The sequence below is a fragment of the Dermacentor andersoni genome, chromosome 10 (genome assembly GCF_023375885.2).
Source record: "Dermacentor andersoni chromosome 10, qqDerAnde1_hic_scaffold, whole genome shotgun sequence".
Taxonomy (NCBI): domain Eukaryota; kingdom Metazoa; phylum Arthropoda; class Arachnida; order Ixodida; family Ixodidae; genus Dermacentor; species Dermacentor andersoni.
In genome coordinates, this window is record NC_092823.1 from 13,221,931 (window position 1) to 13,234,430 (window position 12,500).

Genomic DNA, 12,500 nt, shown 5'->3' on the forward strand with positions numbered 1-12,500 from the left:
CTCAGTGTGTCCTGCAATTCACACCAAGTCTCGCAGCTGGCTGCGTTCTTCATCGACCCGAGAACCGAGTGATCCACCGCTTAGAGTCGTGAAAAATAGTTTGTTCAATTCAGTACAGTACAACCAGGGTTTTAGGCACGTGGCGTCTCCCTGTGTGTGGTTTCGAAGAGCGCCTTTCGGCGTGCGCTCCTCCAGTCTCGCTCTTTCGGCGGCCGCGTCTCAGCAGCTGAAAGCCTAATGGCACTCCACTCCTGCTACTCGCGCGTGTGTTTTGCGCCCACGCCTTCCTCGCTTGCCCTCGAGGTAGCTTATGCCGTTTGCGCGCACTCGAAGCCGGTTTTACCTGCCATCCAACCACCGGACCCGTGTGTCTCGTGTGCACGTTCACATCGCTCCACTAAAAATTGCAAAGAGCGACAGAGCCATGATTAGGGCTAAGCCGCTGTGGAGTCTTTAACGGCTACACGGCCACGGGCAGGGCTTCACCCCCATCGACGTGCTTCGCTTCAGTCAGCAGTAGGTTCATAGAAGGGCCTCAAACACACACACACTTTCGCATCGGCAGATCGCCGCAGCATAACCGCTGTTGATCCAACAGCCTACTTGAGACGAAAGACAAGAGCCCGGCGCGCGTACTCGCGCAGCTCTCCAAAACCACTCGGCCAGTGCCAGGGACGGCTCCCTGCGCCGGCGCCACAACAAGTCTACTTGAGGCGGAAGACGAAGCCAGCAAGGGCCTGGCCGCAAGTGCGTTCGAATCCGGGACTACAGTCCCTCGTCTGTCAGTACTTCCTCTTTCGACGTGCGGCGCCTTCCCAAAGCGCACAAGTCCGCTAACCGCAGAACGCTTCCGACGTAGCAAAGCCGCGTTTCCTTCGGTACTTCGCAGCAACGCCGCCTTTCCCTCGGCGGCGGGCGAATAGCCTGCAGACGTCGTCGCATTAAACCGCGATCTCGACACCTCGCGCGTCACGAGCAGGAGCCGACCGGCAGCCTCCGGCCCTTTCGGACTCGGTGGCATTTGCCGCGGAGGACGGGAGAGCACTTTAGGCCACGGTTCCTTCCGTACTTGGCAGCCGCACCCTCATACCGACAGTTCCATGACCGACCGAGCGCCACACCGTTCCTTTAGTACTTGGGCGGCAACAAAGTCGGGTCGTTACTCCATACTCGCCGCAGGAAGCGACCGGCAGCCGCCAGCCTTTTCAGACTCGGCAGCGTTTGCCGCGGAGGACGGGAGAGCGCTCGCACCACGGTTCCGTGTGTGTACTAAGCGGCAGCGGCATTAGCTCTCGACCGTCAGTTCCTTGACCGACCGCACGCTTCGCCGTTCCCCTCGTACTGGGCAAAGCAGCAGGTCGGGTCGTCTTACTCCCATTCCGCGCAAGAGCGCCAAAGCGGACAGAAAGCCCACCCAGTGTGCGTTACGCCGTTTCTACCCGCGGGCGCGGCCAAGCCAACCGTCCAAGGTTGCAGCCGGCGTCCACTGGGCGCAACAAATTTGGCACGGGGCGCCCCTCAAAATTCAGGCAGTCCCCGGCATGTTCGGGTATAGCCGTCCCCGCGTCCAAGCGGGGCCAGCGGCGGAAAGCGTCGGGCGCAGCGAGCTGCTTCACCCACACGGGGTAGAAACAATGGCGCTCGCCACCCTTCACAATCCGGTAATGATCCTTCCGCAGGTTCACCTACGGAAACCTTGTTACGACTTTTACTTCCTCTAAATGATCAAGTTTGGTCATCTTTCCAACAGACCGGCGCAACCGAAAGGCCGCGCCGGACATCGGTCCGAAGACCTCACTAAATCATTCAATCGGTAGTAGCGACGGGCGGTGTGTACAAAGGGCAGGGACGTAATCAACGCGAGCTTATGACTCGCGCTTACTGGGAATTCCTCGTTCAAGGGGAACAATTGCAAGCCCCTATCCCAATCACGAAAGAAGTTCCACGGGTTACCCAGTCTTTTCAGACAGGGATAAAGACACGCTGCTTCCTTCAGTGTAGCGCGCGTGCGGCCCCGGACATCTAAGGGCATCACAGACCTGTTATTGCTCTGTTTCGTGCGGCTAGGAGCCGCTTGTCCCTCTAAGAAGGTTGTAAGGTGCTGGGAACCCCGCACCTATTTAATAGGCTAGAGTCTCGTTCGTTATCGGAATTAACCAGACAAATCGCTCCACCAACTAAGAACGGCCATGCACCACCATCCACCGAATCAAGAAAGAGCTCTCAATCTGTCAATCCTCCCAGTGTCCGGGCCGGGTAAGTTTTCCCGTGTTGAGTCAAATTAAGCCGCAGGCTCCACTCCTGGTGGTGCCCTTCCGTCAATTCCTTTAAGTTTCAGCTTTGCAACCATACTTCCCCCGGAACCCAAACACTTTGGTTTCCCGGAAGCTGCCCGCCGAGTCATTTGAGTAACTCAGGCGGATCGCTGGTTGGCATCGTTTATGGTCAGAACTAGGGCGGTATCTGATCGCCTTCGAACCTCTGACTTTCGTTCTTGATCAAAGAAAACATTCTTGGCAAATGCTTTCGCAGTAGTTCGTCTTGCGACGGTCCAAGAATTTCACCTCTAGCGCCGCAATACGAATGCCCCCGTCTGTCCCTCTTAATCATTACCTCGTATTCCAAAAACCAACAGAACAGAAACGAGGTCTTGTTCTATTATTCCATGCAAGTTTATTCAGGCGACTCGCCTGCGTTGAGCACTCTAATTTTTTCAAAGTAAAAGCACCGGCCTTCTCGAGGCACACAATGAAGTGCACCAAGAAAGGACCGGCATGATGTTCAGTCCGAGCCGTCGCATCGGGTAGATGCACTACTCGTCTGGAACTGAGATCCAACTACGAGCTTTTTAACCACAGCAGCTTTAGTATACGCTATTGGAGCTGGAATTACCGCGGCTGCTGGCACCAGACTTGCCCTCCAATTGATCCTCGTTAAAGGATTTAGAGTGTACTCATTTCAATTACGGGGCCTCAAAAGAGTCCCGTATTGTTATTTTTCGTCACTACCTCCCCGTGCCGGGAGTGGGTAATTTGCGCGCCTGCTGCCTTCCTTGGATGTGGTAGCCGTTTCTCAGGCTCCCTCTCCGGAATCGAACCCTGATTCTCCGTTACCCGTAACAACCATGGTAAGCAAGTAACCTACCATCGAAAGTTGATAAGGCAGACACTTGAAAGAAACGTCGCCGGCTCGTGGCCATGCGATCAGCACAAAGTTATCCAGAGTCACCACACAATACGGGCCGAAACCCGATCGATCTTGGTCTAATAAAAGCACCCGTCGCCCAAAGGGCTTCAGGCTCACTGCATGTATTAGCTCTAGAATTGCCACAGTTATCCAAGTAGGAAGAAACGATCTAAGGAACCATAACTGATTTAATGAGCCATTCGCGGTTTCGCCTTATTTCGGCATGTACTTAGACATGCATGGCTTAATCTTTGAGACAAGCATATGATTACTGGCAGGATCAACCAGGTAATCGTTCAACTGCGCGTCCAGCCTATCAAGCAGGCCGGACGCCGTTTTTGCGATGCCGAGGCCACCTTCAGGCGCCCCAACACGCTTCGTTCTCGCAAAGGGTAGCACTTTGCACAGTCCGAGACGACGGCGTTCGAGCTCGCTACGGCGCCCTCCCCGCAGGGCCGGGTATCGCCACGCGGCAAGAAGCACGCAACATTCTCGATAGACCGGTTGTGTCGACTCGATCGCGGCTTGCGGTTTCTCTCGAGCCCGCAGCACTGGTGGACCGACCGACACTTGCAACGTAGCCGAGACGGCAAAGCCGCTAGGCGACGGGTCACGCCCGCGCCTTCGGCGCTTTCGTATTTGATTCGTCCGAGGACGATGCGGAACACACTTCGATATCGTGGAAAAAGCGTCGTCCGACAACCAGCCCCTAACGCATCAAGCGGATGAGGCTGCAGACGTCAGCTGTGGGATCCACGGGAGCGATACCGGGGACACGCTTGACGGGCACGAAGCCCGCCGCATATCAAACACCCAGGTCGCTTTGGGGGCGACTGCTCTCTGGGACCCCCATATAATAGCAGCGATAAGTACCCAGACCTCCATGGGGCCGTACTCGTGCCACTTTCGACGAGCGTTTGGCGAAAATCGTGCCGCCTCGTAACGCCGCGAGCAAGATTGAAAGCTTACGTCGGCAGCACAATGCCGAAGTCGTGAAAGCGCAGCGCGTCCACCGAATGCGCGAACGGCAATTTCTCGCCAATGGCCAGTACGGTTTCCTGCACAATTGCCTGTCTGTCGCCCTACGGGGCCCCCGGCCGATCGATTCGAGGCACGCTAGCACGGCCCCTTCGCCATTTCCGAGCACGAGTGCGAACAGTGCGGGCGGCGTGCTCGACGCCCCGGCTGACGTCGTTTCGGACTTTGTCTCTTCGCGTGCTCGCGGCAACGCCGCGGCCAACGACAACGTCTGCGCGGTTCTTTGCCGGTTCCCGGCGTGCTACAGTGCAGCCCTCTGCAGGGTGACACCGGCTCCGTCGTGGCCGTGCGGCGGCTTGTACGCAAAAGTTGCGTCAAAGGCGTCGCGCTCGCGCCGCCCCGGCACACGCGGTTTCGGACTTTGTCTCTTCCAGCGCTCGCGTAGTCGTGGGCACGATTGTCGACGTCGCAACGGTGCGCGGACACCGCCACGAGCACGCGCAAGACGAAAATCGCACTACGGTACAATGTCGGCCGGGGCCGTACGGCCCCTTACAGTAGCAGCGATAAGTGCCCAGACCTCCATGGGGCCGTACTCGTGCGACGCGGCGGCGTACTGCGCCGAGCCGAGCGCCAATATTTGGCTTTTGCAGGGCGGATTCGAGCTCTGGCGATCGCCGCGGTACCGCCGCTCACCGATTCAAGGCACGCTAGCGCGGCCCCTTCGCCATTTCCGAGCACGCGTGCGAACAGTGCGGGCGGCGTGCTCGACGCCCCGGCTGACGTCGTTTCGGACTTTGTCTCTTCGCGTGCTCGCGGCAACGCCGCGGCCAACGACGACGTCTGCGCGGTTCTTTGCCGGTTCCCGGCGTGCTATAGTGCAGCCCTCTGCAGGGCGACACCGGCTCCGTCGTGTCCGTGCGGCGGCTTGTACGCAAAAGTTGCGTCAAAGGCGTCGCGCTCGCGCCGCCCCGGCACACGCGGTTTCGGACTTTGTCTCTTCCAGCGCTCGCGTAGTCGTGGGCACGATTGTCGACGTCGGAACGGTGCGCGGACACCGCCACGAGCACGCGCAAGACGAAAATCGCACTACGGTACAATGTCGGCCGGGGCCGTACGGCCCCTTACAGTAGCAGCGATAAGTGCCCAGACCTCCATGGGGCCGTACTCGTGCGACGCGGCGGCGTACTGCGCCGAGCCGAGCGCCAATATTTGGCTTTTGCAGGGCGGATTCGAGCTCTGGCGATCGCCGCGGTACCGCCGCTCACCGATTCAAGGCACGCTAGCGCGGCCCCTTCGCCATTTCCGAGCACGCGTGCGAACAGTGCGGGCGGCGTGCTCGACGCCCCGGCTGACGTCGTTTCGGACTTTGTCTCTTCGCGTGCTCGCGGCAACGCCGCGGCCAACGACGACGTCTGCGCGGTTCTTTGCCGGTTCCCGGCGTGCTATAGTGCAGCCCTCTGCAGGGTGACACCGGCTCCGTCGTGTCCGTGCGGCGGCTTGTACGCAAAAGTTGCGTCAAAGGCGTCGCGCTCGCGCCGCCCCGGCACACGCGGTTTCGGACTTTGTCTCTTCCAGCGCTCGCAACCATGTCGGGGCCGACGCCGACGACTGCGTGGTGTTTCAACGATTGCCGGCGTGACACAATGCAGCTGCGTGCGGGATGCCAGCGATTCCGTCGTGGCGGTGCGGCGGCTTGTACGCAAAAGTTGCGTCAAAGGCGTCGCGCTCGCACCGCCCCGGCACACGTGGTTTCGGACTTTGTCTCTTCGAGCGCTCGCAGCGATGTCGAGGCGATCGCTTACGTCTGCACGGTTTGCGGTGTGCTACAATGCAGCAGTCTGCCGCACTACACCTCTTGGTTGCCGAGGCCAGCACGGCAATTTACTGAAGCGAGCGCATTGCGCCCAGGCGGCAGCGGACTTTGTGCTTTCGGGAGTGCTCTTGCTGTAAAATTTGAACGGCTGCAGCTGCGCGAAGCAAGTGTACCTATTTTCACTCTCTCTCTGTCTGCCTTTGAGGCGACTGTAATTTCACTTTAAACGCAACTGGAGGCGGGAGCAACCTGATGAGAGTAGGTGGACTTCGGTACATGTAATTTAGAAATTGCTTTCAAGCTTTGAGGACATACACCTTCGCGCCATCTGCTTTCCCCGTCTCTTTGGCACTTTATAGTATGTGCTGCATGCTCTGCATTCCAAAGAAACACGCCTGTCTCTCTCCCTCTCTCACGTTCTTCTTCTTTTTGTAGCTGCTGTTGTAGAAGATGCTATGCTCTTTAATCGCTGTAACATAGAGTGCTTGCACAAGCCAACAACTTTTGCGTGTTTTTTTTTTTTCTCTTCCCAAGACGTTTCTGCCATTATTCACTAACTCTCGTTCTTAGTATGCAATGGAGCGTTAGCTCGCGCCATCTACCTTTCTTTCTGTATTGCAAAGTCCGCAGGTTTTCCTAGTTCCGTACACAGATGGCGCCAATGCGTTTTGGCGCCAGGTTCGAACGACCTCGCTCTACTCGTGTTTGGCATTTGAATGTTTCAAAGGGGTTTGCGACAGGGGGTGGTTCTTGTGCAAGGCTGAGCTTTCCAGCTGCGTTTAAGCTATGCTAGCATGTGTGCGTATATATATATATATATATATATATATATATATATATATATATATATATATATATATAAATACACAAACACACACACACACATGCATATATACATACACACACACGGTAATGGTAAAGATGATGAGGTAGCACTTTTTTTTTTTTTTTTTACAATGCCTGTGTTTCAGATGGCGATCTTTCTCCCCTCTATGTTTCCGGTTGGAAGGAGTGTGCAGCGTTTTCTATATTTATTTTGTCATTCACTTCTATGTTGCTCGTCTTCGTACATGGGGCATGCTACCTAATTCTACCGGTCGATTCGACACGTTGCGATCCGTCCCGGCCTGTGCCGTATCAAAATTTTCAGTGGGCCTTGCGGTAAATAAAAAGAAATGAAGGAAATGCGCGTAGTATATTACAATTGCACACGGGCTTGAAACGAAGCCCTCAAGGAAGGTCACCTTGAGCGGTCGCATTCAGACGGAAGTAAGCATTCCCCTGGCGCGTTTTTTTTCCGCTCGCCTGTTCCGTTTTCTACGAGGTTGCCTTGGTTGGTTTCGCGTTACAAGCAAGCTTGCACTCGGGTCTCGTTTCTACGCGACAGCGTTTCGTTAACAGCGAAAGACTGAGGCGTTGCGAATTCATCCGTGAGATAGGGAGCGTTGAGTCTGTACACAGGCTGAATTTTATAATATTGCCCACGCTGTTGCTGAGGTTACCCATGTCGGCAGGGCGCCCACAAGGCAGTAGTACAATGAAGTGAAGTGAAGGACATCGCTTCTCGGCCTTTTGGCTAAGATCAAAGTGTAGTATCTGTTCTTATCAGCTTAATATCTGATACGAAGTGCAAGTCACTGCACCTCTCCGGAAAGACACCCGTGGGGACAAGACCTACGACCTTCACGGTCTACGGCACCCCAATCCCATCAATCAGTGACTTCGAGGCACACAACTTCCTCGGGCGACCAGTCGGGTTCTCGGTACTACCGGACCAGGCAACCGTGGACGAAGCCATCAACGTGGGTCGCCGCCTGCTTACCTCGATGCTCGCCCCGTGGCAGAGATTGGACGCCGTTAAAACATTTGTATTTCCGGCGCTCAACTTTGCCATGAGGTGTGGCTCCCTTGGTAAGGCAGAGTGGTCTCGCCTGGACACGCTTCGCCCACTCATCAAGCGGACCCTCTACCTGCCTGCCAACGCTGCTAACGACTACCTATACGGTAGCTCCGCAGCGGGTGCCATTGGCATTCCTGTGGCGGCAGAAGTCAGTGACATCTGCAGAATTGACAATGCTTTCAAACTTCTTTCCTCTGCAGACACTGAAGTCCAGGACCTGGCACTGCAGGCGCTGACCGTCGTGACATGCAAAAGGCTGAGGCGCATTGCAGAACCGGGTGACATGGACGCCTACCTGAGCGGCGAGACTGAGGGTGACTTCCGGGCCACGGCGACGCAGCTCCAGTCCGTGTGGACGGAGGCCCGCAAGGCTTCTCGGCGTCTTGGTGTCACCTGGGAATTCGAACAAGACGGCCCCCGTATCTCCAGGGGTGACATAACACTTGGCCCGAGGAAGCGTACTAAGGTGGTGAAGACACTCCGGACGGCACTGGCAAACGCACGAGATCACGATCTCCACCAAAAACCCAGTCAGGGGAAAGTGATGGAGTGCGTTGCCGCCGACCGGAGCAGTTCCCACTTTGTACGTACCGGCCAATTCACGAGGTTTGCCGACTGGCGTTTCGTTCACCGGGCCCGACTCAATGTCGTTCCCCTGAACGCAGCGAGGCCATGGGCTACGGCCGTGGACCAACGGTGTAGGATTTGTGGCGGTCAACCAGAGACCTTGCCACATGTCCTGTGTCACTGCATGACTCACAGTCAAGCATACACCAACCGCCACAACCAGATCGTGAACCGAGTGAAAGCCGCTGCCTCCGCCAAGTTCACTGTCACCCACGAGAATCGACCAGTAGGTAATACTAATCTCCGTCCTGACCTTGTGCTTTGCAGGGGCGAGGAGGCGATCATCATCGATGTAACCTGCCCGTTCGAGAACCGGCCTGCAGCCCTGAACGCGGCCCGCCAGGGGAAGGAGGAGAAGTACCAGCCAGTCCGGGAGTACCTGCTGCGGAAATTCCAGAAAGTGACCGTGGAAGCCATCATCGTCGGAGCACTTGGATCGTGGGATCCCCGAAACGACCGGATCATGCGCCGCTTCTGCAGCCGCAAATACCTGCGGCTGTTCAAGAAACTCGCCGTGAGCGAGACAATCGCTGCATCACGAGACATCTATGCAGCGCACATCGCAGCCAAGTGAAGAACAGCACTAGGCAGACACACTACACCAACACACACTTCTATGCCAGCACAAAAACTTCCAAAATACCCAACAAACACTAAACAAACACACACCTCTATGCCTGCCCAAAAACTAAACACCAAACTCTAGTAAATTCACATCAATGAAACCGTCTTTCATTGGGAAAATGTAACAAGCATTTTTTCAAAAACCTCTGTTCTTATCAGCTTAATATCTGATACGGGTTCTATATGGACCCACGATATTAAACCTATTTTTGGAAGTTGGCGGAGTGCTTGAAGCCTGCTTCACCTCCGCCGCAGGTCGGCCCGGTATTGCACTACCTCCGGGATCGGCCCCGCTCACTTAGGTGAGACTTCATTCAATCAAAATGAAGAGCACAAGCTCAACGCGAGCACTGACTTGACACGCACCATTCCTATACTACACGCAACGATGCCGGTTCGCGGACCACGAGAGTAATTAAACTGCCACTCCATCTGTGTGTAGCGTCGCACTTGTTGCGTCGCAAATGGGACAGCCGCTCCAGCAAATTTCTAGTTATGGGCTTCGAGAAAAATTAATGAAAGCAAAAGAAAGAACCAGAATTCCTATTTGTCCGATGTCTCTGAATGATTGTCTCCTGTAAAGAGCCACTTGGGGGGATGGGGGGTAGGATTAGCCGTGGGGTTCGCAATCAATATGAATCCCACTCAAAGCCAACACTGGATTTTGGAGTTCACTATCGCTTGGATCCGTAAACCACCGCGCCCACGCAAGCTCGCCCTGCCGCCGAAATCCGCTGCCCAAGTGGAAGAAAGATTCCCTATGAAAGAAAAATAGAGTGCCCGATTTCTGGCAACTACTGTGCAGCCTTTGTGTACACATTTTCGCAGCAGTGGGACCGAGCGCCTCGAAAACAAACTTGTCGTATGCCCGAATGTGGCGAAATATATTCAAGGGTTAAAAGGTGCCTCATCTTTCTAACCTGTATGTTACGAAGACCTGTTGCTACCTTTTCATCATGAACATCATCATCATCATCATCCTGGCTACGCCCACTGCAGGGCAAAGGCATCTCCCATGATCCTCCAAGTACCCCGGTCAGGTGCCGATTGTCGCCATGTAGTCCCTAATCTAATCTGCCCTCCTAACTTTCTGCCACCCCCTGCTACGCTTCCCTCCTCTCGGAATTCAGTCTGTAACCCTTAATGGCCACCGGTTATCTTCCCCCCAGATTGCATGCCCTGCGCATGCCCATTTGTTTTTCCTGGTTTAAACTTTGGTGTCATTAACGAGCGTTTGTTCTCGCACACCCCAATCTGCTCTATTCCGATCCCCCCGTGACGCCACACCCATCATCCTTCTTTCCAGAGCCCGTTGCGTCGCCCTCAGTTACCCTTCGGTAATCCTCAAAGCTTTTTGTTGGGACACTCGTGGCATCTTTCTCGTTTAATGAAGTCAAATTTTTTTCAGTTTTGGGGGAAAACTCAATGAGCTAGGCGCGATTGTGTCCCTGGCGCCGCTCTCAACAAGATGGCGGCGCCCATGCTTTTTGCCTGCAGGTTCGGCCCTACGCAGAACACGCCTGCCGGGCAGTGTAGCCACGTTGAAGGGGCAAAGCGTAGTGCAGTGAAGCGCTTGCTCGGGCGAAAAACGCAAATATGAGCCAAACAGGAATTTCCATTATTGGAAATTCCAGTTCAGTTTGCGCATTGCGTTCGCCTAAGGTAAAGAACACAAATGCGAGTGCCACAGCAGTCAAGTCAAAGCTTAGGATTGCGTACCATTTTTTTTTTTTCTTTTCGTGCCTTTTACTCCTGGCCTGCGTGGCCCTAGCGCGCATGCACACGAAAGTAATGAAATGGTGAAAACACGAAATAATGCGGTGCGGCTGTATCATATCTATTTTGTGCGCTTTGTTCTTTGTGGACTACAGCGGTGTGCGTCATGAGAAAGTTTCGGTGCCCTTCTTGGGTGACCAGTGAAGCTATATTTAAAACCACATTGATTTGTACGGTTATTGCTACAAACTGCGTGTGGGTGTTTTTCTTTTTCGCTGCCAACGATGGGTTATCGCAACCGCGATCGGTTCTGCTGCTACGCTAGACGCGTGCTTGCCAACGGTTGGCTCTATACGCGACCCGCGACGCGTGGTCGGCACATTCAAGCAGTCAATTGCAAACCGTTCCAAGAAAAAGGATGTACTCCACTTGCCACCTAGTTCGACGATTGTACTTTCTGACCCTCGAGGAAGCGCCGCCATCCCACGTTTTCTATAATACGATAAGATTCAGAGCGACCGCGACCACTTGTCTTTGTCAATATCTCGGAAACGCTTTCTTTTTCTTTTTTTTTTAAATCCAGATACTCAGACGCGCCCGTGTTCACGCGCACTTGCTCTCTCCGATAAGCAGGGAAGCTCGGTTGGGGTGGTGTCGGGCCTTGCGCATGCGCTGCTGAGCTCGTCGCTTCGCCGGCCGGTCGATGCTGGCGCGGTACTGGTAATGAACTTCGACGTGCATGGTGAAACGTCACTTTGTATTGCCACTGTAGACTAGCAATGCAATGTGTTTGCGAGCGATTGGATAAATGAGAAAGCGTGCACTGTCTACAGTTTATGCCCCTCTAGAGTAGTGGAAATGTTGCTCCAAGTGTTAGGTTTGTAATTTGCGCCTACGAACATGAACTAAACAAAGAAAATGGTCTGCAGCCGCCTTCGCTTCATAAAATTCCCGTACGAAGAAATTTCCGTGCGCGAATGAGAGAGCAAAAGAGAGAAACCATGTTAAGAAGAATGGCTGCCTTTTACGTGATCTCGCGCATGAAACCAGACGATGGATTAATTTTAGCCGTTCATTTTGATTTGCCGAATGTAAACCGGAACACTTTCTCCACGCGGTCTTCAGATTTGAATGGCAATCAATCACATCCTTTCTTTTTTTTTTTTTTTTTTCCTGTTTCTTTCTATCTGGAACCGAAAGAATTCAGAACGCCATTTCAATCTTAGATTCGATTAGATATCGTGACTGGTATGCTGAAATATCACGCCTTATCTGGTGTTAACCTTCTTGATCACGGCAATAAAAAATCGCCAGTTCCCGAACTTTAATCGCGCCGAAGATGAACCGATATGCTGGATTCTTATTGTCATGATTTTATAGAAAGCGCTGGTTCTATGGCTAGCTTTGAGGAAAAGAAAAACATCGTTCAGGAATGTATAACTCTAAACAACTAAAAAAAAAATCTGCCGGCAATTGGTACTACAACGAGAGTACTGAGAATACTGGAAAAGATGAAATCCAATCATGCTGAACTGAACTGAAATTATTTCATCAAGACATGCCCCGAAAAACGTGGCCACTTTCAATGATAATTTCAAATGTGATTTCTTTCTTTTTTTTTCTTTTTTACGACGGATAATAATTATCTTTCCA

General features: G+C 53.8%; 1 protein-coding gene, 2 non-coding genes and 2 pseudogenes across 3 annotated transcripts in view; 3 read left to right on the forward strand and 2 right to left on the reverse strand.

The window, feature by feature from the left end:
• LOC126521148 (5.8S ribosomal RNA) overlaps positions 1 to 88 on the reverse strand; it is a 153-nt gene extending 65 nt beyond the window's left edge. Inside the window, exon 1 of the ribosomal RNA XR_007597191.1 lies at positions 1 to 88. This exon is cut by the window's left edge and continues 65 nt beyond it. This is a non-coding gene — a ribosomal RNA (5.8S ribosomal RNA).
• A 1,574-nt stretch (positions 89 to 1,662) lies between these two features.
• LOC126519344 (small subunit ribosomal RNA) lies at positions 1,663 to 3,477 on the reverse strand. The gene has a single exon (XR_007596563.1). It is a non-coding gene; the product is annotated as a small subunit ribosomal RNA (ribosomal RNA).
• A 4,059-nt stretch (positions 3,478 to 7,536) lies between these two features.
• LOC126519330 (U2 spliceosomal RNA) lies at positions 7,537 to 7,628 on the forward strand (annotated as a pseudogene).
• LOC126519258 (uncharacterized) lies at positions 7,610 to 9,274 on the forward strand. Its single transcript, XM_050168875.2, has one exon. It carries the CDS (start codon positions 7,807 to 7,809, stop codon positions 9,079 to 9,081), a length of 1,275 nt encoding a protein of 424 aa, XP_050024832.2. The 5' UTR covers positions 7,610 to 7,806; the 3' UTR covers positions 9,082 to 9,274.
• On the forward strand, positions 9,262 to 9,429 carry LOC126519398 (U2 spliceosomal RNA; annotated as a pseudogene).
• Positions 9,430 to 12,500: the final 3,071 nt, after the last annotated feature.